Genomic DNA, 27,570 nt, shown 5'->3' on the forward strand with positions numbered 1-27,570 from the left:
TCCCCACCCCACCGCAGTTTTCCCCCCTTGGTGTCCATACGTTTGTTCTCTACATCTGTGTCTCAACTTCTGCCCTGCAAACCGGTTCATCTGTACGATTTTTCTAGGTTCCACATACATGCGTTAATATACGATATTTGTTTTCCTCTTTCTGACTTACTTCACTCTGTGTGACAGTCTCTAGATCCATCCACATCTCAACAAATGACTCAATTTCGTTCCTTTTTATGGCTGAGTAATATTCCGTTGTATATATGTACCACAACTTCTTTATCCATTCGTCTGTCGATGGGCATTTAGGTTGCTTCCATGACCTGGCTATTGTAAATAGTGCTGCAGTGAACATCGGGGTGCATGTGTCTTTTTGAATTACGGTTTTCTCTGGGTATATGCCCAGTAGTGGGATTGCTGGGTCGTATGGTAGTTCTATTTGTAGTTTTTTAAGGAACCTCCATACTGTTCTCCATAGTGGCTGTATCAATTTACATTCCCACCAACAGTGCAAGAGTGTTCCCTTTCCTCCACACCCTCTCCAGCATTTATTGTTTCTAGAATTTTTGATGATGGCCAATCTGACCAGTGTGAGATGATATCTCATTGTAGTTTTGATTTGCATTTCTCTAATAATTAGTGATGTTGAGCATCTTTTCATGTGCTTCTTGGCCATCTGTATGTCTTCTTTGGAGAAATGTCTATTTAGGTCTTCTGCCCATTTTGGGATTAGGTTGTTTGTTTCTTTAATATTGAGCTGAATGAGCTGTTTATATATTTTGGAGATTGATCCTTTGTCCGTTGATACGTTTGCAAATATTTTCTCCTATTCTGAGGGTTGTCTTTTCGTCTTGTTTATGGTTTCCTTTGCTGTGCAAAAGCTTTTAAGTTTCATTAGGTCCCATTTGTTTATTTTTGTGTTTATTTCCATTACTCTAGGAGGTGGATCAAAAAAGATCTTGCTGTGATTTATGTCAAAGAGTGTTCTTCCTATTTTTCCTCTAAGAGTTTTATAGTGTCCACTCTTACATTTAGATCTGGAATCCATTTTGAGTTCATTTTTGTGTATGGTGTTAAGGAGTATCCTAATTTCATTCTTTTACATGTAGCTGTCCAGTTTTCCCAGTATCACTTACTGAAGAGACTGTCTTTTCTCCATTGTATATCTTTGCCTCCTTTGTCATAGATTAGTTGACCATAGGTGCGTGGGTTTATCTCTGGGCTTTCTATCTTGTTCCATTGATCTATGTTTCTGTTTTTGTGCCAGTACCATATTGTCTTGATTACTGTAGCTTTGTAGTATAGTCTGAAGTCAGAGAGTCTGATTCCTCCAGCTTCATTTTTTTCCCTCAAGACTGCTTTGGCTTTTCGGGGTCTTTTGTGTCTCCATACAAATTTTAAGATGATTTGTTCTAGTTCCATAAAAAATGCCATTGGTAATTTGATAGGGATTGCATTGAGTCTGTAGATTGCTTTGGGTAGTATAGTCATTTTCACAATATTGATTCTTCCAATCCAATAACACGGTATATCTCTCCATCTGTTGGTATCATCTTTAATTTCTTTCGTCAGTGTCTTATAGTTTTCTGCATACAGGTCTTTTGTCTCCCTGGGTAGGTTTATTCCTAGGTATTTTATTCTTTTTGTTGCCATGGTAAATGGGAGTGTTTCCGTAATTTCTCTTTCAGATTTTTCATCATTAGTGTATAGAAATGCAAGAGATTTCTGTGCATTAATTTTGTATCCTGCAACTTTACCAAATTCATTGATTAGCTCTAGTAGTTTTCTGGTGGCATTTTTAGGATTCTCTATATATAGTATCATGTCATCTGCAAACAGTGACAGTTTTACTTCTTCTTTTCCAATTTGCATTCCATTTATTTCTTTTTCTTCTCTGATTGCTGTGGCTAGGACTTCCAAAACTATGTTGAATAATAGTGGTGAGAGTGGACATCCTTGTCTCCTTCCTGATCTTAGAGGAAATGCTTTCAGTTTTTCACCATTGAGAATGATGTTTGCTGTGGGTTTGTCGTATATGGCCTTTATTATGTTGAGGTAGGTTCCCTCTATGCCCACTTTCTGGAGAGTTTTTATCATAAATGGGTGTTGAATTTTGTCAAAAGCTTTCTCTGCATCTATTGAGATGATCATATGGTTTTTATTCTTCAATTTGTTAATATGGTGTATCACATTGATTGATTTGCATATATTGAAGAATCCTTGCATCCCTGGGATAAATGCCACTTGATCGTGGTGTATGATCCTTTTAATGTTTCTGTTTGCTAGTATTTTGTTGAGGATTTTTGCATCTATATTCATGAGTGATATTGGTCTGTAATTTTCTTTTTTTGTAGTATCTTTGTCTGGTTTTGGTATCAGGGTGATGGTGGCCTCATAGAATGAGTTTGGGAGTGTTCCTTCCTCTGCAATTTTTTGGAAGAGTTTGAGAAGGATGGGTGTTAGCTCTTCTCTAAATGTTTGATAGAATTCAGCTGTGAAGCCATCTGGTTCTGGACTTTTGTTTGTTGGAAGATTTTTAATCACAGTTTCAATTTCATTGCTTGTGATTGGTCTGTTCATATTTTCTGTTTCTTCCTGGTTCAGTCTTGGAAGGTTATACCTTTCTAAGAATTTGTCCATTTCTTCCAGGTTGTCCATTTTATTGGCATAGAGTTGCTTGTAGTAGTCTCTTAGGATGCTTTGTATTTCCGCGGTGTCTGTTGTAACTTCTCCTTTTTCATTTCTGATTTTATTGATTTGAGTCCTCTCCCTCTTTTTCTTGATGAGTCTGGCTAATGGCTTATCAATTTTGTTTATCTTCTCAAAGAACCAGCTTTTAGTTTTATTGATCTTTGCTATTGTTTTCTTTGTTTCTATTTCCTTTATTTCTGCTCTGATCTTTATGATTTCTTTCCTTCTGCTAACTTTGGGTTTTGTTTGTTCTTCTTTCTCTAGTTCCTTTAGGTGTAAGGTTAGATTGTTTACTTGAGATTTTTCTTGTTTCTTTAGGTAGGCTTGTATAGCTATAAACTTCCCTCTTAGAACTGCTTTTGCTGCATCCCATAGGTTTTGGATCGTCGTGTTTTCATTGTCATTTGTCTCTAGGTATTTTTTGATTTCCTCTTTGATTTCTTCAGTGATCTCTTGGTCATTTAGTAACATATTGTTTAGCCTCCATGTGTTTGTGCTTTTCACCTTTTTTTCCCTGTAATTCATTTCTAATCTCATAGCGTTGTGGTCAGAAAAGATGCTTGATATGATTTCAATTTTCTTAAATTTACTGAGGCTTGATTTGTGACCCAAGATGTGATCTATCCTGGAGAATGTTCCGTGCGCAATAGAGAAGAAAGTGTAATCTGCTGTTTTTGGATGGAATATCCTATAAATATCAACTAAATCTATCTGGTCTATTGTGTCATTCAAAGCTTCTGTTTCCTTATTTATTTTCATTTTGGATGATCTGTCCATTGGTGTAAGTGAGGTGTTAAAGTCCCCCACTATTATTGTGTTACTCTTTTATAGCTGTTAGCAGTTGCCTTATGTATTGAGGTACTCCTATGTTGGGTGCATATATATTTATAATTGTTATATCTTCTTCTTGGATTGATCCCTTGATCATTATGTAGTGTCCTTCCTTGTCTTTTGTAACATTCTTTATTTAAAGTCTACTTTATCTGGTATGAGTATAGCTACTTCAGCTTTCTTTTGATTTCCATTTGCATGGAATATCTTTTTCCATCCCCTCACTTTCAGTCTGTATGTGTCCCTAGGTCTGAAGTGGGTCTCTTGTAGACAGCATATATATGGGTCTCGTTTTTGTATCCATTCAGCAAGCCTGTGTCTTTTGGTTGGAGCCTGTAATCCGTTCACGTTTAAGGTAATTATCGATATGTATGTTCCTATGACCATTTTCTTAATTGTTTTGGGTTTGTTTTTGTAGGTCCTTTTCTTCTGTTGTGTTTCCCACTTAGAGAAGTTCCTTTAGCACTTGTTGTAGAGCTGGTTTGGTGGTGCTGAATTCTCTTAGCTTTTGCTTGTCTGTGAAGCTTTTGATTTCTCCATCAAATCTAAATGAGATCCTTGCTGGGTAGAGTAATCTTGGTTGTAGGTTCTTCCCTTTCATCACTTTAAGTATATCATGCCACTCCCTTCTGGCTTGTAGAGTTTCTGCTGAGAAATCAGCTGTTAACCTTATGGCAGTTCCCTTGTATGTTATTTGTCATTTTTCCCTTGCTGCTTTCAATAATTTTTCTTTGTCTTTAATTTTTGCCAATTTGCTTACTGTGTGTCTCGGCGTGTTTCTCCTTGGGTTTATCCTGTATGGGACTCTCTGCGCTTCCTGGACTTGGGTGGCTGTTTCCTTTCCCATCTTAGGGAAGTTTTCGACTATAATCTCTTCAAATATTTTATCTGGTCCTTTCTCTCTCTGTTCTCCTTCTGAGACCCCTATAATGCGAATGTTGTTGTGTTTAATGTTGTCCCAGAGGTCTCTTAGGCTGTCTTCATTTCTTTTCATTCTTTTTTCTTTAGTCTGTTCAGCAGCAGTGAATTCCACCATTCTGTCTTCCAGGTCACTTATCCGTTCTTCTGCCTCAGTTACTCTGCTATTGATTCCTTCTAGTGTAGTTTTCATTTCAGTTATTGTATTGTTCATCTCTGTTTGTTTGTTCTTTAATTCTTCTAGGTCTTTGTTAAACATTCCTTGCGTCTTCTCGATCTTTGCCTCCATTCTTTTTTTTTTTTTTTAAATGAGGTTAGACCTCTTTTTTTTTTTTAAATTAATTAATTAATTAATTTATGGCTGTGTTGGGTCTTCGTTTCTGTGCGAGGGCTTTCTCTAGTTGTGGCAAGCAGGGGCCACTCTTCATCGCAGTGCGCGGGCCTCTCACTATCGCGGCCTCTCTTGTTGCAGAGCACAGGCTCCAGACGCGCAGGCTCAGTAATTGTGGCTCACGGGCCCAGTTGCTCCGTGGCATGTGGGATCTTCCCAGATCAGGGCTCGAACCCGTGTCCCCTGCATTGGCAGGCAGACTCTCAACCACTGCGCCACCAGGGAAGCCCTCTTTGCCTCCATTCTTATTCCGAGGTCCTGTATCATCTTCACTATCATTATTCTGAATTCTTTTTCTGGAAGGTTGCCTATCTCCACTTTATTTAGTTGTTTTTCTGGGGTTTTATCTTGTTCCTTCATCTGGTACAAAGTCGTCTACCTTTTCATCTTGTCTATCTTTCTGTGAATGTGGTTTTTGTTCCACAGGCTGCAGGATTGTAGTTTATCTTGCTTCTGCTGTCCTCCCTCTCTAAAATTAAATCTTTTTCAAAAGATAATAACATAAGTAATTTTTTAAAAAAGTGATGGCAGTAAATAATCATCACTCCAAATGCAAGGATCCTTGGCATGTGGATTTGAAGGAACAGTTGCCTAATGAGTAGAAATTTACTTCTGGCTTTACTTGTCTCTGTTTTTATCCCCGTGTACTTGGAAAAAAAAAAATTATTTTCTAGAAACCAGACTTCTTCCCTGTTAGAAGCAAATCTGACTTGGAAAGGATGGGCTGGGGAAGGAGAGCCCGGTTTTGACTCTTTCTGGTTGTTGTTGCAGCTTACTGTTCTCTACTTCAGTTATCAAATTATGTAACAACTGGGCAGGAAAGTGTGGAGGAAACACTATGTCCTGTTCCTTTAACCCTAAAAGTAGACTGTATTAGGATTTATCTTCTGACAGTGGGAAGGAAGTGTAAGGAATGGAGGAGCGGCATAGGTAAGGAATCCATGTTTCATTATCAGGAATCTAAAATTATTATATGGCTTTGAAAGTGGTTCACGGTTATATGGGAAAATAGATTAATCAACAGGTTTTTTCTGTTTAATCATTTAGAGGTGAACATGTATGTGGATACTAGGTACCGTCTTTCCTGATTTTGCTGCTGACCCCATTATCTTTTCTTTAAAATCAGATCCTTTGTTGACATTTCTGTTTCGATTGATGTCACCCTCATTTTGCTGGTGACTGTTCACGAAACTTCGAAGGAAGACTCGAGTTTCTCCCCCTCCTCTTTACCCTAGCTCTGGTGATTTTTCTTCTTCTTACATACAGCCCTTCCTCTCAATTCCTGATGTAGCCACTCTGGCTCAGGCTGCCTGCACTATTGAAATTAACTCCTAGATCTTCCTCCACTTCTGTCACTGTGCCTACCTCCATTTCACCCTTAGTTCATTGGTTTTGGGTTACAAGATTAATACTCCTAAAACCCCATTTTGCTGTACTCACTTTCCTCCCTCCTAAGCTTCAGAAATCATAATTGGTTTCTACTGTTTACCATTCAGGTATGTGGGGAGCTCCTTTAGCTTCGACTTAAGCTGTGAGATCATCAAGGTGATCTCACTGATGCTAATAAACAAGGATATCCTTTCCTCTGGTTGGCGGTGTGGGGGGAAGGTGCTGTGCTTACAAAGCTTGACTGACCGAAGAGGTGCCCTTCTCTTCTCTGTTGGCACTAACAAGAAAGAAGTATGGTAGTGACAAGCTTGGAGGTATAGTAAGGAAATCTTTGAGGTCTACTGGAAGATTTGAGTCTCCTCGTTGAAGGCCTACAAAATGAGTATAAACTTCTTAGCTATTGTTCATGCTCCTTGACAGCCTGGCACCTGTCGTCTTCTCCAAGCTTGTTTTCCGTTAATTACAGGAGATTCCGCTTGTAGCCAAAATGGTTTTTTTTTGTTTGTTTTGTGAATACCAACATTCCCACTTCTACACCATTGATTATTATGTCCAGATGTCCCTTCTCCTTTAAACCATACAGTTTTTCCAATATTCCCCCCAAACCTTTCTTTGTGATCACCACTACCATATATACTATTGGAAGTTCTGAAATTTAATACACATTGGTTTCTAATATCATTTTGTTCATTCAGTAAAAATTTGTTGAGTGCCTATTACATATCAAGTAGTATGCTGGGGATTCAACTGAAAAAGAGAATTTCCTTGTCCTTGGGAGTTTACATTTTCATGAGAGAAACAAATATACCACCGAGTAAGATCACGTAGGATCGAGAAAAACCAGGTAAACTAATTTGTGATAGGGAGGGGGCAGTCAGGGAAGGTTTTCTGTAGGTAAGCAATTTTCAGAACTAAAATCTCCCAAAGTTTTATGGTGGTATGTTTTGATCCATGTTTTTAATATTTAAAGCTTATTTATTTATTTATTTGTCCCCTTGTTCTTAACTGTTAACTTTTGTAAACATTTATATCCCTAAATGGATGTGGCAACTAACTGGTTACTATCTTCTTAATAATAGCTCTCTGAATGTTGATCTAGGAAACACCTCTGAGCGCTCTTTAGACAAAATAAACCTACATTTCCTCACAGGTGCCACAGCCCTATTACTGATTATTCGAAATTTTTACACTGTTGAGTCCAAAAGAGCTCACAGATGGGCTGATCCAAAAAATCAAATTACTGGGGTTTTGTTACAACCAGATTCTGATTCAGTGGGGTGGGGCAGGGACTGAGGTTTTATTTTTCTAAAAAGCTTCCTGGTGATGCTGAAGCTGCTAATAGATTGAATATGTTTTGAGTAGCAGAGTTTCAGAGTATCTCTTTAGAGTTGAAGAGATAAAGAATTAAGATAAAAACAGGTTGAAGGTATATTTTCTTCTATTTATATGGATGAATCCTGCAGTCTGTACATCCTAACTCATTTACTGTCAGTCATCTAAATCAACTAATTTCCCAGCTGGGTTGGGCTCCTATCCCTGCACCCAGAGACAAGTGAATCTTGCCAGTGATTTGACTAGAAAGCTTCTGTTCTCCACCCCCCACCCCACCCCAGGGGTGAGTCTTCTTGTCATGGGGAGCTATGATAAGATATGCACCCACCTAACTGAGGCTGTGATATGATTCCCTGAGACCCCCAGCCACTGAGTAATAGGAAACCCCATCTTTAGCAGAAGGAAGTGTTCCTTTTGGCATTCTGCCTCCATCCAACTGGTTTGTGTAACTGTCGGGCTCCAGGAATGGCTTCTGAGGCAAGTCTGTATCCTACAATGTGTAATCAGGAACTGGAAGAAAATTTATCTTCAGCTTTTAAGATTCCCAGTAGAAATTCTCATAACTTGTAGGAAGCTTGGCAGTTGAGTGACCTGCCCATGACCTGGGAAAGGAACCTGCCAGAGTGAAATGCAACTGTCTCTTTATTCTGCCTGAGTATTTCCCCTGACGATTTTCTATGGATCTTTTCCTGACTCTTCTATTCTGCAGGTATTCTTTCTTTCTTTCTTTTTGGCTGCATTGGGTCTTTTTTGCTGCGAACGGGCTTTCTCTAGTTGCGGCGAGCGGGGGCTACTCTTCGTTGCGGTGCACGGGCTTCTCATTGCAGTGGCTTCTCTTGTTGTGGAGCACAGGCTCTAGGCACGTGGGCTTCAGTAGTTGTGGCACGTGGGCTCAGTAGTTGTGGCTCATGGGCTCTAGAGCGCAGGCTCAGTAGTTGTGGTACATGGGCTTCGTTGCTCCGCAGCATGTGGGATCTTCCCAGCCCAGGGCTCAAACCTGTGTCCCCTGCATTGGCAGGCGGATTATTAACCACAGCGCCACCAGGGAAGTCCTCTGCAGGTATTCTTGTTGACTGCAGATAGGAAAGCAGTTGCTACAGGCAATTTGTTCCTGACTCTTTACAACTAAAGCTAGAAAGAATTATTTCTGTTGCCTTTCTTGGGAACTTTCCTATGGAATTTCCCCCCACAGATTGGACTGCAGCAGTGGTTTTTAGATTCAAGAGATCTAAAAAATGTTAGATCTGAGAAATGTTGTTGATGACAGGCTGGCGAGAAGCAGTTGGTAAATGGCCTGGTACAGGGGTTTTCAAACTTTAGCCTGTATCCCTTAGGGGCCCTGCACCTCTGGGGTTTCTGATTTAGCAGGTCTGGAGTAAGCTGGAGAATTTGTGCCCATCCTCATTCCTTCCCATGTCTTGTGATGTGGTTACATGAAAGGCAGTTGGTGATATCCAGAGAGGTGGGCACATGTCCACAATAGTACATTATGATCATCATCATTACCTCCCAGTCCTTGTAGATTTGTTACTTGCTTTTAAAAAAAAACAAAAGCAAACCACTGAGGCCCAAAGAAGCAGCACCTCTTCTAATGTTGGAACATGAACATGGTTGGTAACCCAGCTCACCTCCTGTGAGGCTTTTTGGTTTGTGCTAGTAGAGACCTGATTGTCTAGAGTTAAGGGATAGGATGGGGGCAGCTGGGAAACTTGCTCCTTACCCACCTTCCTATCACAGAAATACATGTTGGGTTTTTTTAATTTTTAAAATTTATATAATTTTTAAAGGTCACTTTCCATCTACAGTTACTACAAAACATTTGGCTATACTCCCCATGTTGTATAATACATTTGAGTCTATCTTACACCCAATATATTGTACCTGCCCCCGCCACTAGTAACCACTAGTTTGTTCTCTGTATCTGTGAGTCTGCTTCTTTCATGTTACATTCACTAGTTTTTTGTAAAAATACATGTTTTTCAAGATGATCCATTTTAAACCCAAAAGTAACTTGGGTTTTTGACAACTGAGATAGGGAAAGGGAAGGGAGAGTTTCGTTGATCTCTTTTCATCCCTCCAAATCCCTTACATGTGCCTTGCTTACATCACACGATTTGTTTTTGGTAGCATTCCTTGTTCTCAAAGGTGACTAATGAGATGCTTTCTATTGCAGCAGTTCTGGAGCATCCCAGGAGGGACACAATGATTTGGACCTTCATCTTAGTGACCTTCCTTCAGATGAAGAGGAAGTCATCAACAGTTCTGATGAAGACAATGTCAGCTCTGCTTCTAGTAAAGGGGAGCCTGACCTGCTGGAAGATAAACAAGTATGTTGTTGGTATTTAAATATTTCTACTTTTGTTTTTGTTGGCCTCTCAGGACACTCAGAAGTAATATTTATTAACCTGATAGGCATAAAATCCCTGCTTAGTTTTTTAGTTTAGTTTTAGTTTTTTAAAACTTATAAAACCTCTTTCTAGTTTAAATTTAATTCCTGCTATAATGTGGTGCCTGAGATGTTTTCATATTTCCAAGAATGTATCGCTTAGAGATTATTTAGTAATTTTTGAGAAATTATTTTTGGTAATGTCCATTGGTTTTCTTTTGAAAACAAAAACCCCTTTTAGGATTGCTCCTTGAACTGCCAGTGATTATACTGGAAAGAAAGGCATTAGATGCATTTCAGACTCAATCAAATCTTTTTAGGGATAGAATAAAGATTGCTGTCAGTAGTACATCAGGATTTGCTTTGAAATAATCCAGTATGTGTGTGTTTTCTGTATACATGAAGCAGGATTGTCCATGTACTGGTAATTAGTTAAGATGTGTCACAGATACATGGGGGTTCATTATATTGTTTGTCTAGTTTGATATGAGTATCTATTTCATTTTAAATTATAATTCTTTGAATAAATAAATAATTACAATGGAAAAAATTAGTATATCAGCAATATCCCCAGAATGTGTTAAAAATGTTACAGGAGGATGGAATTTGAAAGGATTCATATAGCAAGCATATCAAGCCATAGAGAAAATCCATGTCACTTAACTCCTATGTCATAATTATCAAACCATTATGCTTCCTGCTTAATATATTTTTGCTTTGTTTAAACTCATTTTCAACCTTAAATGAATGGCACATGTTGTGTAATTGTCTAGTTTTAAATTCTAGTGCCACCACCTATGGTCTGAGTAACCTTGGGCAAATTATTTAACCTCTTTAGGCTAAAGAGCCCCATGTTATGAAGAAAAAGATAGTGCTTATTTTGGGAAAGGGGGAAAAACATAGTACTTATCTCATAGAATTGTGACAACTAAATTAGTTGATACGTGTACAGTCTTGGAATACTGTCTAGCACATGGTAAGAACTCAATGACTTTTTGTTATTTATTACTTGCAAGACTTCATCTCTATGCTGTAAAGTATTGGATCGTGGAGTTGGGAGTAACCACTAGTTTCTTTTGGGGGGTGATGAAAATGTTCTAAAGTTAGATTGCGGTGATGGTTGCACAACCCTGAATATATTAAAAACCATTGAATTATACATTTTAAAAGTGCAAAAATATATTGTATGGAATGCAAATTATATCTCAATAAAGTTGTTAAAGAAAATTAAAAATCCTGATAAAGGGGAAATGATAGTGCTAAGTGGAAGATTAGTACAGAGTCATGCATATCATGTAGTCCTATGTACATCAGCCCAGGATGGGCCACAAATGTGGCTTTAGCCAACTAATAACTCAAGGAAAGAAGGTGATAGCAGTTTCTAAAAGAAGAAGTCTTTGGTGTAGAAGCATAGGAAGAGACCTTCTTTTATAACTTCTTTGATTTTCAATTTCTCAATTTATACAATGGGACAATAATGTTCTGAGGCTCAAACAGGATAATAGTTGCCAAAACACTTCGTAAGTCAAGAAAGTTTATGCACATTAAACATGTATAGGGCTTCCCTGGTGGCGCAGTGGTTAAGAATCTGCCTGCCAATGCAGGGGGCATGGGTTCGAGCCCTGGTCCGGGAAGATCCCACATGCCACGGAGCAACTAAGCCCGTGCGCTCTAGAGCCCACGAGCCACAACTACTGAGCCTGCGTGCCACAACTACTGAAGCCCGTGCACCCTAGAGCCCGTGCTCCGCAACAAGAGAAGCCACCACAACGAGAAGCCTGCACACCACAACCAAGAGTAGCCCCCGCTAGCCGCAACTAGAGAAAGCCCTTGCACAGCAACGAAGGCCCAATGCAGGCAAAAATAAATAAATAAAATAAATAAATTTTTTTTAAAAATGTATAATATACTTCTATAATTGTGTTTGTGGTAGGTTGTATTAGTTTCCTAGGGAAGTCGTCACAAAGTACCACAAACCGAGTGACTTGAAAACAGAAATTTATTGTTTAACAGTTCTGGAGGTCAGAATTCCAAAATCAACATGTTGGCAAGGCTATGCTCTCTCTGAAACCTGTAAGGGAGAATCTTTTCTTTCTTCTTCCTTGTGGTTTGCCAGCAATCCTTGGAGTTCCTTGGCTTATAGCTACAGCACTTCAAACTCTGCCTCCATCGTCACATGGTGTGCTCCCTTCATGTGTGTGTGGCTGTGTCTCCTCTTCTTATAAGGACAATAATCAGATTAGATTAGGTACCCACCATAATCCAATATGACCTCATTTGAACTTACTGATTACATGTGAAACAACCCTGTTTCCAAATAAGGTCACATTCTGAGGTCCTGGGGGTTAGGACTTGAACATTTATTTTGGAGGGACATAATTCAAACCATAACAGGTACCGTATTCCATGGACATATAATGGGCATATCACTGATACGTGTCTAGATGCCAGTAACATTCCCTCATGAAAGTGCCAGACTCAGTCTTAGTAGGAGGAGAAAAGAAAGAACATGTGCTGCTGTGCCCTTGTCTTAACTTTGTGAAGGAAAAGCAAGCTGATGTTCAAAAAGTTATTCCTGGAAAGATAAAAGTACCACCATTAAAGGAAGAAAATTACCGCTGCACCACACCTGTGTGCCTGTGCTTATCTATGTGCAGGTTATTACATTTAATCTTCAAAATCATCCTAGGGTATAGATCTAACATATGTACTGTTTTTCTCCTTTTCACATGAAGAAAAGGAGTTTTAAAAACAGGTTAAGTAACTTGCCTTGGAACCTCCTGAACTGAGGTTTTTAACCAAAATCTGTCTCTGCTAATAACTTGGTATAAGCCCCAGAATCTGAATGATTTTTTTTGTTTGTTTTTAAATATTTATTTATTTATTTGGCTGCGCTGGGTCTTAGTTGCAGCACGCAGGATCTTTAGTTGAGGCATGCGGGAACTTTAGTTGTGGTGCGTGGGATCTTTTAGTTGCACCCTGCGGGATCTTTAGTTGCAGCCTGAGGGATCTTTAGTTGTGGCATGCGGGCTTCTAGTTGCGGCATGCAGGATCTAGTTCCCTGACCAGGAATCGAACCCGGGCCCCCTGCATTGGGAGCACGGAGTCTTAGCCACTGGACCACCAGGGAAGTCCCCAGAATCTGACTGATGTTGATGGAACATATTTGGGGTGGGGGTGAATAGCCATGCTAATTTTTTTTTTTTCCTCCAAGTTTTTAATTTTATATTTTTTGGTCTTTACTTTCAGTGCTTAATAAATGATTGTTTAAAAATGAGATCTATTCATTCTACTTCATTGTGGTTAGAATATTCACCACTGTTCACCCCTCCTAAATATTGACTTCCCTGCCTTTTTTACCCCCAAATTTTCTTTGTGAAATAGCTCGTCTGATATATACCCTCACGAAGAGAGGCGAAAACCTAAGAGAATATTGTTTTTTAGAAGTTAATCATGTGTCACCTCATTTTGGGGATAATTTGATGATAAGGAGATGTTTCTCAGGCAGATCTGGTTCAGTTTTTTGCTTTTTAGTAGAACTCTTGAGTAATATAGCAGAGGCCTTTTATGAATTCTGTTTAAAAGTAATGGATAAATTTCACTGAATTTTACTTGTAGTGAACAAATATGAAAAGAAGAGAACAGAGTTAAGAATTTACAAAGCTGGGTCTGGGCTGTTATCAGGAGATCGGAACATAAAACTGGATTTCAGATCAAAGGTTCTGTTTTGGAATTTGTTTGAATTATTTTATGGCCTTGACAAAGTAATTTCATTTGTGGCCCATGTTTCAACTTCCATGACTGTATACTTTGGGTAGATGCATTTATTTAACAGGCAGTCTCCTTTGAAATGCGTTGTAATTTAAGTGAGGACTTTCATTAACTGAAAAGTTAAGATACCAAATAAGGCCTCTCTCTCGCAGTTTTACATCATTGTTTGACTTGGGTCGGAATCCTTGTTCTTACAAGTTGAAGTTAATATAGAGCTTTTTATTTTGTTTTGGTTTTTGGTTATCTTTGACTTTCTGTCTATTTTGAAAATGGTTGTAATCCACTGAATCATTTTCTGATAGTGACTGTCCCTCTCTAGCTCTGTAGTCTTCCTACTTTAAAAGGTAAAGTAGACAATAGAATACACAGACTCCTAGAATTTTAGAATTGCAAAAGGCCTTAATCGTCTAGTCCAACACCCTACTCTTTTACATGATGAAGTAGCTATAATGAGCTTTTTGTTTGTTTCAGTTTACATATTCATGTTACTCAACACATATTCAAAAGCAATGTGCTCTGGTCTTAGATTCTGAGAAGGTGGCAGCCACCCTTGTACACTTGCTTATTCAGGCATCTTAAGTGCATGGTGAACCAGGCTCTGCGGTCTGCACAGAAGGGGGCAAGGGTGAATAAGATTACAGACTAGAGAGAATTCAGACGTGTCAGCAAATAAACACAATCCACTGGGTTAAGCCCTAAAAATTCTCCACTAATAAGAGAATAATCTTGGGACTTCCCTGGTAGTCCAGCAGTTAAAGACTCTGCAGTTCCACTGCAAGGGGCGTGGGTTCAATCCCTGGTTGGGGAACTAAGATCCCGCATGCTGAGCGGTGCGGCCAAAAAAAATTTTTTAAAAAAAGAGAATAATCTTGTCATTTGGGGATGGTAGGGAGAGAATATCAAGGCAGGCTTCATAAAGGAGGAATCCTTTGAGTGCCTGTCACCTTAAAGGATGAGTTGAAATATGACAAGCAGAAATCTTTGGGAGAGGGGGAGGTGGTGAGGAGAGATGTTGAAGCAGAAGGACAGACATGTAAAGGCAGAGCACACTTGGAGTTGCAACGTGGTGGTTGCAATTTGGCTGGATACACAGTGTGGAGGAGTAGGAATGAAACTAGTGGAGATAACTAGACACATTGTGGAGTGTCTTCTAAACATAGCAAAGAAAGTTCAGTCTTTGTTGCCCATAGGTGATAGGGAGCTGCTAATGTAGCTCAACCTGAGAGCTAATGTGATTATATTTGCATTTTAGAAACTAGTACTCTGGTGGCCGTGGAGAGAATGGGTTACAGTGGGGTAAATCTAGAGCAAGGAAGCTACTTAGGTTACTGCAGTAATGTAGGCAAGAAATAAGGAGGCAATATGGAAGGAGAGGAAAGGATTAATAAAATATTCAGAAGCACAAATCAACAGGGCTTGATAACTTAATTGTGATCATAGAGTGTGGAGAAGAAAGTAGAGTCCAGGTTTCTGGCTTTGGTCAGTAGGTATATACAGTACCTAGCAACGAGTGACTGAAGGCCATCAAATGCTTTATTCTTTTTTTTTTTTTTTTAACATCTTTATTGGAGTATAATTGCTTTACAATGGTGTGTTAGTTTCTGCTTTATAACAAAGGGAATCAGCTATACATATACATATATCCCCATATCTCCTGCCTCTTGCTTCTCCCTCCCACTCTCCCTATCCCACCCCTCTAGGTGGACACAAAGCACCGAGCTGATCTCCCTGTGCTATGTGGCTGCTTCCCACTAGCTATCTGTTTTACATTTGGTAGTGTATGTAAGTCCATGCCAGTCTCTCACTTAGTCCCAGCATACCCTTCCCCCTCCCCGTGTCCTCAAGTCCATTCTCTACATCTGTGTCTTTATTCCTGTTCTGCCCCTAAAATGCTTTATTCTTTATGAATCGTTTCCTGATTATAATTACACCACTCCGTGATTATGATCCTTCCCTCCTTCAAGATATCAACACATTTCATAGTTGTCCTTATGTATAGTTATTTGTATATATGGTTTGATCCCTTGTTCACTTCTTGAAGGCTGGAGCTATTTCTTATTTATCTTTAATCTCCTCTTCTAACATCTACTTTCATGCCCCGTTTCAGAACTATGAAATCAGAATTTCCAAGACAGTTACCTAGGAATCTGAAATTTAAGAGGTGCCTGGTGGTTCTAGAGATCAGTAATGTTTTCAGACAGCTGTAGAGCAATGAATTAGCTGACGGTGGAGCTGTTTTCTACTACTAACCTTGCTATCAAATTATGGATATTGAATTACTAATGTCAGATTTTTAAATGATGGAGTAAAAATGGTACATTCTTCCTTTTGGGAATGATCTCAGAATAACAAGGAGGATAAGAAATATAAACTCTGCCTTCAGTGATATTAGGAGACAGCTAAAACCCTAAATCACAATATGTGAGTAAGGGCTACCATGAGGTTCCAGTTTCTCCATATCCTCACCAATACTCGTTATTTTCTGAATTCTGATTATACCATTCTGTGGGTATGAAGTGATATCTCATTGTGGTTTTAATGCATTTCCCTGATGACTAATTATGTTAAACATCTTTCATATAGTTATTGGCTCTTCTTATATCTTTTTTAGTGAAATGTCTATTCACTGCTTTTACCCATTTTTAACAGAGTTTTATTGAATTATAAGAATTTTTTATGTATTCTGGATACAAAATTCATGATTTGCAAGTATTTTTTCTCACCTATGGCTTATCTTTTTCTTTTCTTTTTTTTTTTAAATTTATTTTATTTATTTTATTTTTGGCTGTGTCAGGTCTTTGTTGCTGCGTGGGCTTTCTCTAGTTGCGGCAAGTGGGGGCTACTCTTCATTGCAGTGTGCGGGCTTTTCACTGCGGTGGCTTCTCTTGTTGCAGAGCTCGGGGTCTAGGTGCACGGGCTTTAGTAGTTGCGGTGCGTGGGCTCAGTAGTTGTGGCGCACAGGCTTAGTTGCTCCGCAGCATGTGGGATCTTCCTGGACCAGGGCTCGAATCCGTATCCCCTGCATTGGCAGGCGGATTCTTAACCACTGCACCACCAGGGAAGTCCTCTTTTTATTTTCTTTATGGTGTCTTTTGAAGCATAAAAAATTTTAACATATGACGTTCAGTCTATCAATATATTTTTTTTTATGGATCATGCTTTTGGTGTTGTATGTAAAAACTGTTAGCCTAAACCAAAGTCACAAAGATTTTCTTTTTTTTTTTTTTTTATAAATTTATTTATTTATTTATTTATTTTTGGCTGTGTTGGGTCTTCGCCTCTGTGCGTGGGCTTCCTCTAGTTGCGGCGAGCGGGGGCCACTCTTCATCGCGGTGCGCGGGCCTCTCACTATCGCGGCCTCTCTTGTTGCAGAGCACTGGCTCCAGACGCGCAGGCTCAGTAGTTGTGGCTCACAGGCCCAGTTGCTACGCGGCATGTGGGATCTTCCCAGACCAGGGCTCGAACCCGTGTCCCCTGCATTGACAGGCGGATTCTCAACCACTGCACCACCAGGGAAGCCCAAGATTTTCTTCTAGAAGCTTTATAACTTTAGCTCTTACATTTAACTCTATGATAAATTTTCAGTTAATTTTTGTATATGGTGTCAGGTAGAGTATAAATTCATCTTTTTGCTTGTGGATATCCAGTTGTTCCAGCAATTTTCAACCATTTGTTGAAAATAAAGAAAAAAACCCCAACTATCTTTCCATTGAATTGCCTTGACAACTTTGTCAAAAATCCATTGACCAGGGACTTCCCTGGTGGCGCAGTGGTTAAGACTCCGTGCTTCCAATGCAGGGAGCCCAGGTTCGATCCCTGGTTGGGAAACTAGATCCCACATGCATGCCACAACTAAGAGTTCACATGCCACAACTAAGGAGCCTGCAAGCCACAACTAAGACCCAGGGCAACCAAATAAATAAATAAATACATTAAAAAAAGAAGTTAAAAAAAATCCATTGACCATAAATTTAAGGGTTTACTTCTCTCAATTTTTTTCCTATTGATCTACACATCTGTCTTTATGCCAGTACCTACCATTTTTTCCCCAAAATTTATAATCTCAGCTTCTAGAAAAGAAACACATACTTTATAGTCACCATTCCCAGTGCTGCCTCTGAATCACTGTCACCCTTTGTCTCACTGACTTGCCATGCAACACCTGAGATCTGAGATATTTAATGTTTAAATATCAGAATTTTAAGGTTGAAAGTTCAACACTCTAATTTTACAGAGGAGGAATGTCAGGCCCACCATAGTTGTTCTCCTAAGTTAAAGTATTGTTGTCCCCTGCTATAATATCTGCCTAGGGATAACATTATTATGGAGTCACTCTGCACAATTCTCTTTAACCCAGGCCCCGGCAGAGCAAGGTCCTGAAGAGGGGGGAAAAAAAAAGGTTCAGAGTAGAGTCTTAACAAGGGGAGAGTGATAAAAAGAGGAAAGGAAATAAAAGGTACATGCCAAAAATAAAGTACATCTACTTGAAAATTTTGGATAGAGCTGATACACATTTTAAGTGGTTCTACTTATTAAATGTTTCAGCGCCTGTAGTGTGCCTAGATTTATTTAGAGCTAGTAATAAAACCTCCTCTTGACCTTTAAGGAACCTCACGTCATTTGAAAATGGAGCGTGCAGTACCAAGGCTTCAGTTCTTTCGGTGGTTTAGGTTTCTGTTTTTAATTTTTAACGCAGTTCTTCTGGCTTTCTAATTTTTAAAAGACATACTGTATTTTACAAATCTTAAACTTCCTTCCTAGCTACAGATGACATAGAGAAATCATTATAATAGTTAGAAAGCATTGATTTGCTAAAATATTTTTCAAAATAACAGTTATCTGTGTGTGTATACGTGTATGGCATACATAGTCATGGTTATTAGTGCATGACTGATACATGGTCTTTAAGATCAGGCTGTGCTTAGGACTGCTTCCTGAGGAATGTTATCTACATGTCATTTAAAAGGTAAGTGAATGGAGTTGTTCAGTTGAGCAGAACTTATCCAACGTTTTAGTAGCAATCATTCAACAACCTGTCTTAGAAAAGAGGAATGAATGGGGGATAGGGGTCAAATTCATCTATCTAATTGTCCCTTTAAAAAATAGAGCTAAAGTCAAGTAGCACGGCTAATTAGACCAGACTGTTACTCACTCTGAATTAATAACTGATTGTTCTTTAAAGATTATTTTTGGGGACATCCCTGGCAGTCTAGTGGTTAAGACTGCGTGCTTCCAATGCAGGGGCACGGGTTCAATCCCTGGTCAAGAAACTAAGATCCCGCATGACGTGCGGCACGGCCAAAAAAAAAAATAAGATTATTTTTGTAAGTAGTTGATTTCATAGCTTACTTTGAATATTTTTTGGATGACGATACCTATATTCTGATGGAGGGTTAGGATTTCTTGATGTTATATGTAAATTCTTCTGTAGTAAAATATGAAAACATGGAAGCGACAAATGCACACTGTGAGGTTAGTGTTTACTCCTGGAGAAGGAGGGGAACTTAAATGTTATATATAATAATTTGTTTCATAAAAAGATTTAAACCAAATATTGCAGAATGTTTGGATTGTAAAATCTTGAGGGGAGAGGAGAGGAGATATACGTGGGTATATGTTTAGCAGTGAATGTTTGTAGGGACATGCCATGATTAGCAGCAGATAATGAAGAGAGATTCAGTGTGTAATAGAATTTCTGGGTTAGATATTGGGAAATCTGTGTTCTCGTCCCAACTCTGCTAATAATCAACTTTGAAGCTTGGCAAATCCCTGTTTTAAATGGGTGTTCTTTGGGATTCTGCTCTTGGTCCAATTCTCACTTTATATATTCCTTGTGTTTCATCTCCTTCACTTCCAGGACTTCTACTACCATGTTCGATTCAGTGGTTTTCGATACACTAAAAAAAAGAATCTAAAAATAAAGTTCTTATATTTCTTATATCTATATCTGTGTGACTTCTTATGAGAATAGAAATGATTATAATTAAAAAAACCTAAATTTTAACATGGTGTAAAACCTTGAGGAATCCTCTTCCTATTTACTCATTTAAATGTCACCAATGCTTTAAGTTAATAAAAGTGTTTTAATGTATACAGAACATAAACAGACATACTTTAAAAAATCATTAAACTGTAATTTTCAGAAGAGCTTCATTCATTGTTAAACTGCATCTATTTCTTTTTAATAATAACTTTTTCTTAACATCTTTATTGGAGTATAATTGCTTTACAATGGTGTGTTAGTTTCTGCTGTATAACAAAGTGAATCAGCTTATACATATGCATATATCCCTATTTCTCCTCCCTCTTGCATCTCCCTCCCACCCTCCCTATTCCACCCCTCTAGGTGGACACAGAGCACCGAGCTGATCTCCCTGTGCTATGCGGCTGCTTCCCACTATCTATCTATTTTACATTTGGTAGTATATATATGTCAATGCCACTCTCTCACTTCGTCCCAGTTTACCCTTCCCCCTCCCCATATCCTCAAGTCCATTCTTTACATCTGCATCTTTATTCCTGTCCTGCCCCTAGGTTCTTCAGAACCTTTTTTTTTTTTTTTTTTTTTTAGATTCCATATATATGTGTTAGCATACGGTATTTGTTTTTCTCTTTCTGACTTACTTCACTCTGTATGACAGGCTCTAGGTCTATCCACCTCACTACAAACAACTCAATTTCATTTCTTTTTATGGCTGAGTAATATTCCATTGTATATATGTGCCACATCTTCTTTATCCATTCATCTGTTGATGGACACTTAGGTTGCTTCCATGTCCTGGCTATTGTAAATAGTGCTGCAGTGAATATTGTGGTATATGACTCTTTTTGAATTATGGTTTTCTCAGGGTATATGCCCAGTAGTGGGATTGCTGGGTCGTATGGAAGTTCTATTTTTAGTTTTTTAAGGAACCTCCATACTGTTCTCCATAGTGGCTGTATCAATTTACATTCCTACCAACAGTGCAAGAGGGTTCCCTTTTCTCCACACCCTCTCCAGCATTTATTGTTTGTAGATTTTTTGATGATGGTCATTCTGACTGGTGTGAGGTGATACCTCATTGTAGTTTTGATTTGCATTTCTCTAATGATTAGTGATGTTGAGCATCCTTTCATTAAACTGCATCTATTTTTATACATTGGTTCTGACACTGAAATTCTGGAAGCAGGTAAAAACAATTTTTTTTCCAAATAATGAAGTAAGGCAAGATAGGGGTAGGGGATTAAGAGGCACAAACTACTATGTACAAAATAAATAAGCTACAAGGATATATTGCACAGCACAGGGGATATAGCCAATATTTTATAATTCCTTTAAATTGAGTATAATCTATAAAAATTTTGAATCACTATGTTGTACACCTGAAGCTAATATAATATTGTAAATCAACTATACCTCAATAAAAAATAAGGTTAATAAAAATCATAAAGGCTTGGGGGCGGCGTCATGAGCCAGCAACCTGTACAGTCACACAGGGCCCTCACTTCGTTTAATGCTCTACTGTCACAATCTTGATATTCTTAATAATTTTGAACAAGATGCCTACATTTCACTTTGCATCAGACCTGCAACTTACGTAGCCAGTCCTGTAAAAACTGAAGCATACAAAAGATTCCCTCATCCTCACACCTCCTAATCCTGCCCCGCTGTGAGTGACTACCACTAATTTAGTTTATCCGCCTGGAGGCTTTTTAAAATAGGATGCATATTCAAGTGCATACATTATCATGCTTAAGTCATTTTCTAAAAACTGCTAAATTGAAATCTACACAAAGTCACTGTGTACTGTATCTTCTTGGAAAACACCATAATCCAGAAGGCTACAAACTTAAAAAAAAAATTTTTTTTTTTTTGGCTGAGCCAGGCCACACAGCATGTGGGATATTAGCTCCCGACCAGGGATGGGTCCTGTGTCCCCTGCAATGGAAGCGTGGAGTCTTAACCGCTGGACTGCCAGGGAAGTCCTAAAAACTTTTATTTATTTATTTATTTTTGGCTGTGTCAGGTCTTAGCTGCGGCACGTGGGATCTTTCCTTGCGGTGCGTGGGCTCCTCTCTAGTTGTCGTGTGCAAGCTCCAGAGCACATGGGCTCTGTAGTTGCGGTGCTGGGGCTTAGTTGCCCTGCGCCATGTGGGATCTTAGTTCCCACCAGGGATCGAATCCATGTCCCCTGTATTGAAAGGTGGATTCTTAACCACTGGACCACCAGGGAAGTCCCCCTAAAAAAATTTTTAAAGGGGCTCTAAAAATCTCAGGCATAAGAAGTTGGTACTGAACTGCAGTTTCAGATTTCATATTGGTGTGTTTGTTTTAAAGCATGTTTTACTTAAAGCTTTAGGGAAATAGCTTAAGTTTCAGAGTATTAAGATACTTATCTCTAATGAGATTTCACTTTCTAAAATCTAGTAAAATAAACACTAAGCCTCTCATAGGCAAGTCAAGAATGAAAATAAAGTTTATTCATCAGTTAGGCTCAATTGAACAAGGGATTCACTAGTGGGAGTATAGGATTATTTGGGGCTGTATTTAGTTTGGTGAAGGGGAAAGGTAAAGGATTCTTAGAAGTAGCTACATTAAATGGTAGGAGCAGGGCTTCCCTGGTGGCGCAGTGGTTGGGAGTCTGCCTGCCAATGCAGGGGACACGGGTTGGAGCCCTGGTCTGGGAGGATCCCACATGCTGCGGAGCAACTAGGCCCGTGAGCCACAACTGCTGAGCATGCGCGTCTGGAGCCTGTGCTCCGCAACGGGAGAGGCGGCGACGGTGGGAGGCCCGCGCACCGCGATGAAGAGTGGCCCCCGCTTGCCACAACTAGAGGAAGCCCTCGCATAGAAACGAAGACCCAACACAGCCATGAATAAATAAAATAAAACAAATACTTAGGAAAAAAAAAAATGGTAGGAGCAGAATGAGCTCACAGTTGTTAATGAGAACTTTTTGTTAGGGAACTTAAGTAAACTATTTCGTTTAATCCTACTGACAACCCTTGCCAGAGGTGGTATTATCTTCATTTTACAGATGATGAAGCTGTGGCTCAGGTCTCAGAAACTTTCCTAAGGTTACAAATAACATATGGCAGAGCAGGAACCCAAACTTCTATCCTTGCAACTTAAAGTTCATGTACTTTCCACAGCCTCACTCTTTGTAGAGGTTTGTGTGTTCACACAGTACTTGTTGACTGCCTACAGTGTCCTAGGCATAGATGCCAAGAAGGTTAGACCAGCAGCAGGACTTGCAGGAGACTTACTGGGGCAATTGCCTGTGAGGGGAAAGAGGGAGGGAGGGAGGGAGGAAGCAGGAGTGGTAGGAAAAGCCTTTGACTTCCCTGCAGGTGTGGCCTGTGCTAGGAGAGAGGGGAGGAGGGACTGGGGGGAGAGCAGCCTCAGGCCAAGGCAGTTCTGAGAAAGTCTTGATCAGGCTGCCAAGGGGTCTGCATCAGGCAGGGGGGCCTGGCTCTAGTACCCTTTCCTGGTCATCCTTGCTGGGGGCAGCCTGCGGGACTCGTGGCCTGATGTTCTTGCTGTGGTGACTCTGAATGTGCAGCAGCTAGAGGCTCTCGGTCAGCCTGGCTCCCTGCAGCAGGTTCCCTTGACGGGCTGTCTGAGCGGGGCACCCCCGTGGCCACCACACGCAGCACTGTTCTATCCTGGTGGGGATGGGGAAAGACTGACAGTGTGAGGAAGCAAATGGATACAAAAAAAAGAAAAAAAAAAAAAAAGAAATAAGATAGTCCTTTCCTCGATGCTCAGGTAAGCAGATGTGCTAGCATCCTAGCCATGATTTCAGTTTAGAAAAGAAGACTATTTCACACTGTTACTATTATTATTTTTAGAGACTTAAACATTGGGTAAAACTTTGACATACTCTGAGAGTTCGCTTCCTAAATAAATAAATAAGAATTAGTCACTACCATTATTTTTTTCCTGTCGTTTTATTAGTGACTGACTACTGGACTGTCATGGTCACTTTTTACCCTTATTTTGACATTGCCTTGTCCAACTGCACTCTGTGCAGCACAGAATAACTGGGTCCTGGTATTGCCAATGCCAGCATGAATGTAGAGGCCTCTTTCTAAAACCAGATCTGACATTTCTTCAACAGAAACATCAGTGCACTTTCCTCTAATGGCAGCAGTCATAATTTTCACCTTACATGTAATACCTGAAATTTTATGACTGCTTGTTCCTTGTTTACTCTCTTGCCCTTCACTCTGGAAATGTAGTGTTCAGATCTTTCACCAGAATAGAAATGGAGAGAAACTCCTCTCCTTTCCTCTACTGCCCTGGAGTCAAAGCCAGCTCTATCAGTATTTAAATGAAAACAACTACAACAATAATCTCGCATAAATATTGAGACCTCATTCATAATCACCTCTCTTTTTTTCAAAAGTGTACATTTTTTGTCCCTACTACAGCTTTTAATTTTCACACCATACAATACATATTAAAATAAACTGTTTTCAGCTCTTTAGAATAAAACTGCCTTGACTGTAAGAGCATATTTCTAAAAGGGATTTTAAGTAAGTTGAGAGTGCCTGTGGCTATAATGTTGGCATGTGTGTGGTATAGACCGTGAAGAGCGCTTTTCAGATGGCACTTAAATTGCCTGACTTAGAGTGGCTTTACTAAGGGTGAAGTGCTCTTATACATGCCTATTGAATCTTTCCTAATCTTAAATTACTTGTGTGCACTCCAAGAACTCACATCATGTGATATCTGTAGGCTTCAGTGGCTGCAGAGTGTGGCTTCAGTTTTGAACCATTGACAGTATGCCCCACCAGGGCTCTGGGGCTCCTGGGGCAGTCTATCAGTCCACTGTTGATAATGGTGAGGATTACCGATTGCTCTCAGCAAATCCTGTATCATGGTTTAATAACCACATCTAAACCTCCACGTTTGCCATCTGAGACATTATATAGTATGAAATGTGTTCTAATTGAAACTTATAAGTATCAGCTTGAATGTACGTCTGACTAGCTCCAAGCTGATCTTCATTATCCTTTTATGAGTTCATGTTTTCTTAATGCACTCTTATCACAGGGTGAAGATACTGGAATGAAAAGTAAAGTCCATCATATTGCCAAGGAGATCATGAGCTCAGAGAAAGTGTAGGTATCCAGTTTCCAATTCAGAAGACTATTTGTTTCCCCATTGACTCATTTAAAACATGTCTCATTGCTGTTTTTTACAGGTTTGTGGACGTGTTAAAACTTTTGCATATTGTAAGTATCTGCTAATATTTTCTTGAAGTCTGAGACTATCCACTTTTACATCTTTCCCTGTCCCTCAATATGTTCAGCATAATTAACTTAAATATATTTAAATTAACATGTATATACATGTATGTGCTTTCTAATACATGATTATATTTTTAAATTCACACATATGTGAAGAGAGAAATTTTCTAAAATGTATTAATCTCATGTATGTGTAGTATACCCAGATGATTTCTGAAACATAGAGCCTTTATATCTGTATTTCCAAAGTCTTTAAACTTTCTATCTTCATAATAAAGAGTTATTGAAAGGATAATATTTCTTCTTGGGCATTTGCAGAAGATGTCTGCTACAGCAGAATTTTGCACAGCAATGGGTAAAGAATGTCATGATCAGTGTTTAAAACTGTTCTAACTGAACAAGCTCCTAGAAAGACACTTAAAATAGACATTTTTACAACTAACTTTTTAAAGTTCTATTTTCAGTTTTTATAATTGTGAACTTGAACAAACCTGTTGGGAAACAATTATGTGTCTGACTGCATATTCATTTTTCTCATGCACTCCTTTGTACCTGCAAGTTTTCACAAGTTTCATTACTCATTGGCAGTTAAAATGCTTTTAGTGTTACTTTATTTTAATTATATTTGGGCAAGATATTAAGACTTAACAAATGAGAAGGTTGAAGTAGAGGAAACAATAAAAAAAGAAATGGAAGTGAATTGAATTACCATCCAAGAAGTTTACTTAGATGGTAATTATTAACATCATATTAAACTGAATTGCTGAAAAACGGTAGGTTTACAAAATATACACCCATTTATGTCTCTGCAAAGAGTATGATTTTCAGTGTTTTTTTTAAATAGATATATAAACATGAAAAGTGGGTTATACTTAAAGGTGGGATCATTCACCAAATGATCCCCTTGTACTCTGTACTTGGTCCAGTAGACACATGGAGGCCTAATTCCTGTGTGAAAAGTCTCTAGCTTTGGCAATTTTTTCTTAAAAATTTCTTAACATTGCTAATTTGTTCTGAGAAGTTATTTTCCCATGAATAGCTCCTCATATAACTCTTGACTATATTGGAAAGTTCCCTTTTAAAATTCATATATATATATATATATATATATATATATATATGGCAATATTTGGTCACCCAGAGTTATTGACAAGCATATTGTCAATTCAAAAATTAATGATAGGGCTTCCCTGGTGGCGCAGTGGTTGAGAGTCTGCCTGCCAATGCAGGGGACACGGGTTCGAGCCCTGGTCTGGGAAGATCCCACATGCCGCGGAGCAACTAGGCCCGTGAGCCACAATTACTGAGCCTGCGCATCTGGAGCCTGTGCTCCGCAACAAGAGAGGCCGCGATAGTGAGAGGCCCGCGCACCGCGATGAAGAGTGGCCCCCGCTCGCCGCAACAAGAGAGAGCCCTCTCACAGAAACGAAGACCCAACACAGCTAAAAATAAAATAAATAAATAAAAACCTTTCTCTAATAAGAGGTGCTTGCTTAGAAAACCACATATGAAAAGTATCTTAGCAACTCTATTCTTTCAAAAAAAAAAAATTAATAAGCTTGATAAATATAAATGACTTAACAAAATAAACTCCATATACATTTACTGCTATGCCCCAACCTTCTCTATTGTACAAGCAATTGCAGAGGGAGAAGAAAATGCTAAACTGCTGTTTTTCTGGAAAACTTAGAACATATCTCTAGGATGAGCAAACTGTATCTATTGGACATATTTTCTGATAGACATGTTTAAATACAAATAGTACCACTCCAAGGAAATTTTAAGCATCTGCAAGTGAATGGGTAAACTTATAGAGGCAAAAATTGCTATGTTTAACTTCACTGTTCGATTTGATCAAACCTTGCATACCAATAACAATTTGTAGACCACACTTGGAGAAGCATTGGCTTAGTAGATTGTATTTCTTACCAAGTATGTGAATTTTAGAAAATAGTTTGGGGAATTTCCCGGCGGTCCACTGGTTAGGACTCTGCACTTTCACTTCCGAGGGCCCAGATTCGATCCCTGGTTGGGAAACTAAGATCCCACAAGCTGCGTGGTGTGGGCAAAAAAAAAAAAAAAAATAGTTTGACCTGTTAGGTCTAGCTTTCCTCATTTGTAAAATGGGGATAAAAATACCCATCTCTCAGGTTGTGAAGAATCAGTGGAATAAAGTATGTGAAAGAACCTAGTATTGTGCAATATACGGTAGGGTCTCAAATTGCTGTTACATTTTCTTCTTCTTCTTCCCTTGTAGAGCATCAATGAATGGGAAGTATTCATTTTAATATTACCAGGCAGTAGACTTTTCACGATTCTGTCCCTTTCAAATGCCCTTTTCCCCCCGTATTAAAATTTCATTTTAATGAAGGAGGTTCTGATTCCAGTGGGTAGAGAAGCAATTAAAAGCTTTACTAGTATGTTTATTTGATTTTAAAAAATATATATATCCTGGTTCTTACCTATTTTTGGAACAAAGCATAAGCCCTATAAAAACAGACAATTAGACCAAAATATTTCCCTTATCTCAGATCTGATTGATGGCCTTAGCCTCTTCCCCGCTGATGTTGAACAGAGTGAATCATCCATAACCCACCTTGATTTGCACATCTTCAAAACCTCCTAAGCTTTTAAT

The 27,570-nt window shown here is 39.0% G+C and overlaps 1 protein-coding gene across 2 annotated transcripts in view; it reads left to right on the forward strand.

The window, feature by feature from the left end:
- The window catches only part of FGD6 (FYVE, RhoGEF and PH domain containing 6), a 118,401-nt gene that overhangs the window by 38,250 nt on the left and 52,581 nt on the right, over positions 1-27,570 (forward strand). Inside the window, exons 3-5 of one of the 2 annotated variants that reach the window (XM_061204368.1) lie at positions 9,717-9,870; positions 24,739-24,806; positions 24,890-24,920. In XM_061204368.1, the coding sequence (XP_061060351.1) occupies positions 9,717-9,870; positions 24,739-24,806; positions 24,890-24,920 (253 nt within the window). The remainder of the gene's footprint in view (positions 1-9,716; positions 9,871-24,738; positions 24,807-24,889; positions 24,921-27,570) is intronic. The other variant, XM_061204369.1, reaches the window with a different exon arrangement.

Source organism: Eubalaena glacialis, chromosome 11 (genome assembly GCF_028564815.1).
Source record: "Eubalaena glacialis isolate mEubGla1 chromosome 11, mEubGla1.1.hap2.+ XY, whole genome shotgun sequence".
Classification (NCBI taxonomy): Eukaryota; Metazoa; Chordata; class Mammalia; order Artiodactyla; family Balaenidae; genus Eubalaena; species Eubalaena glacialis.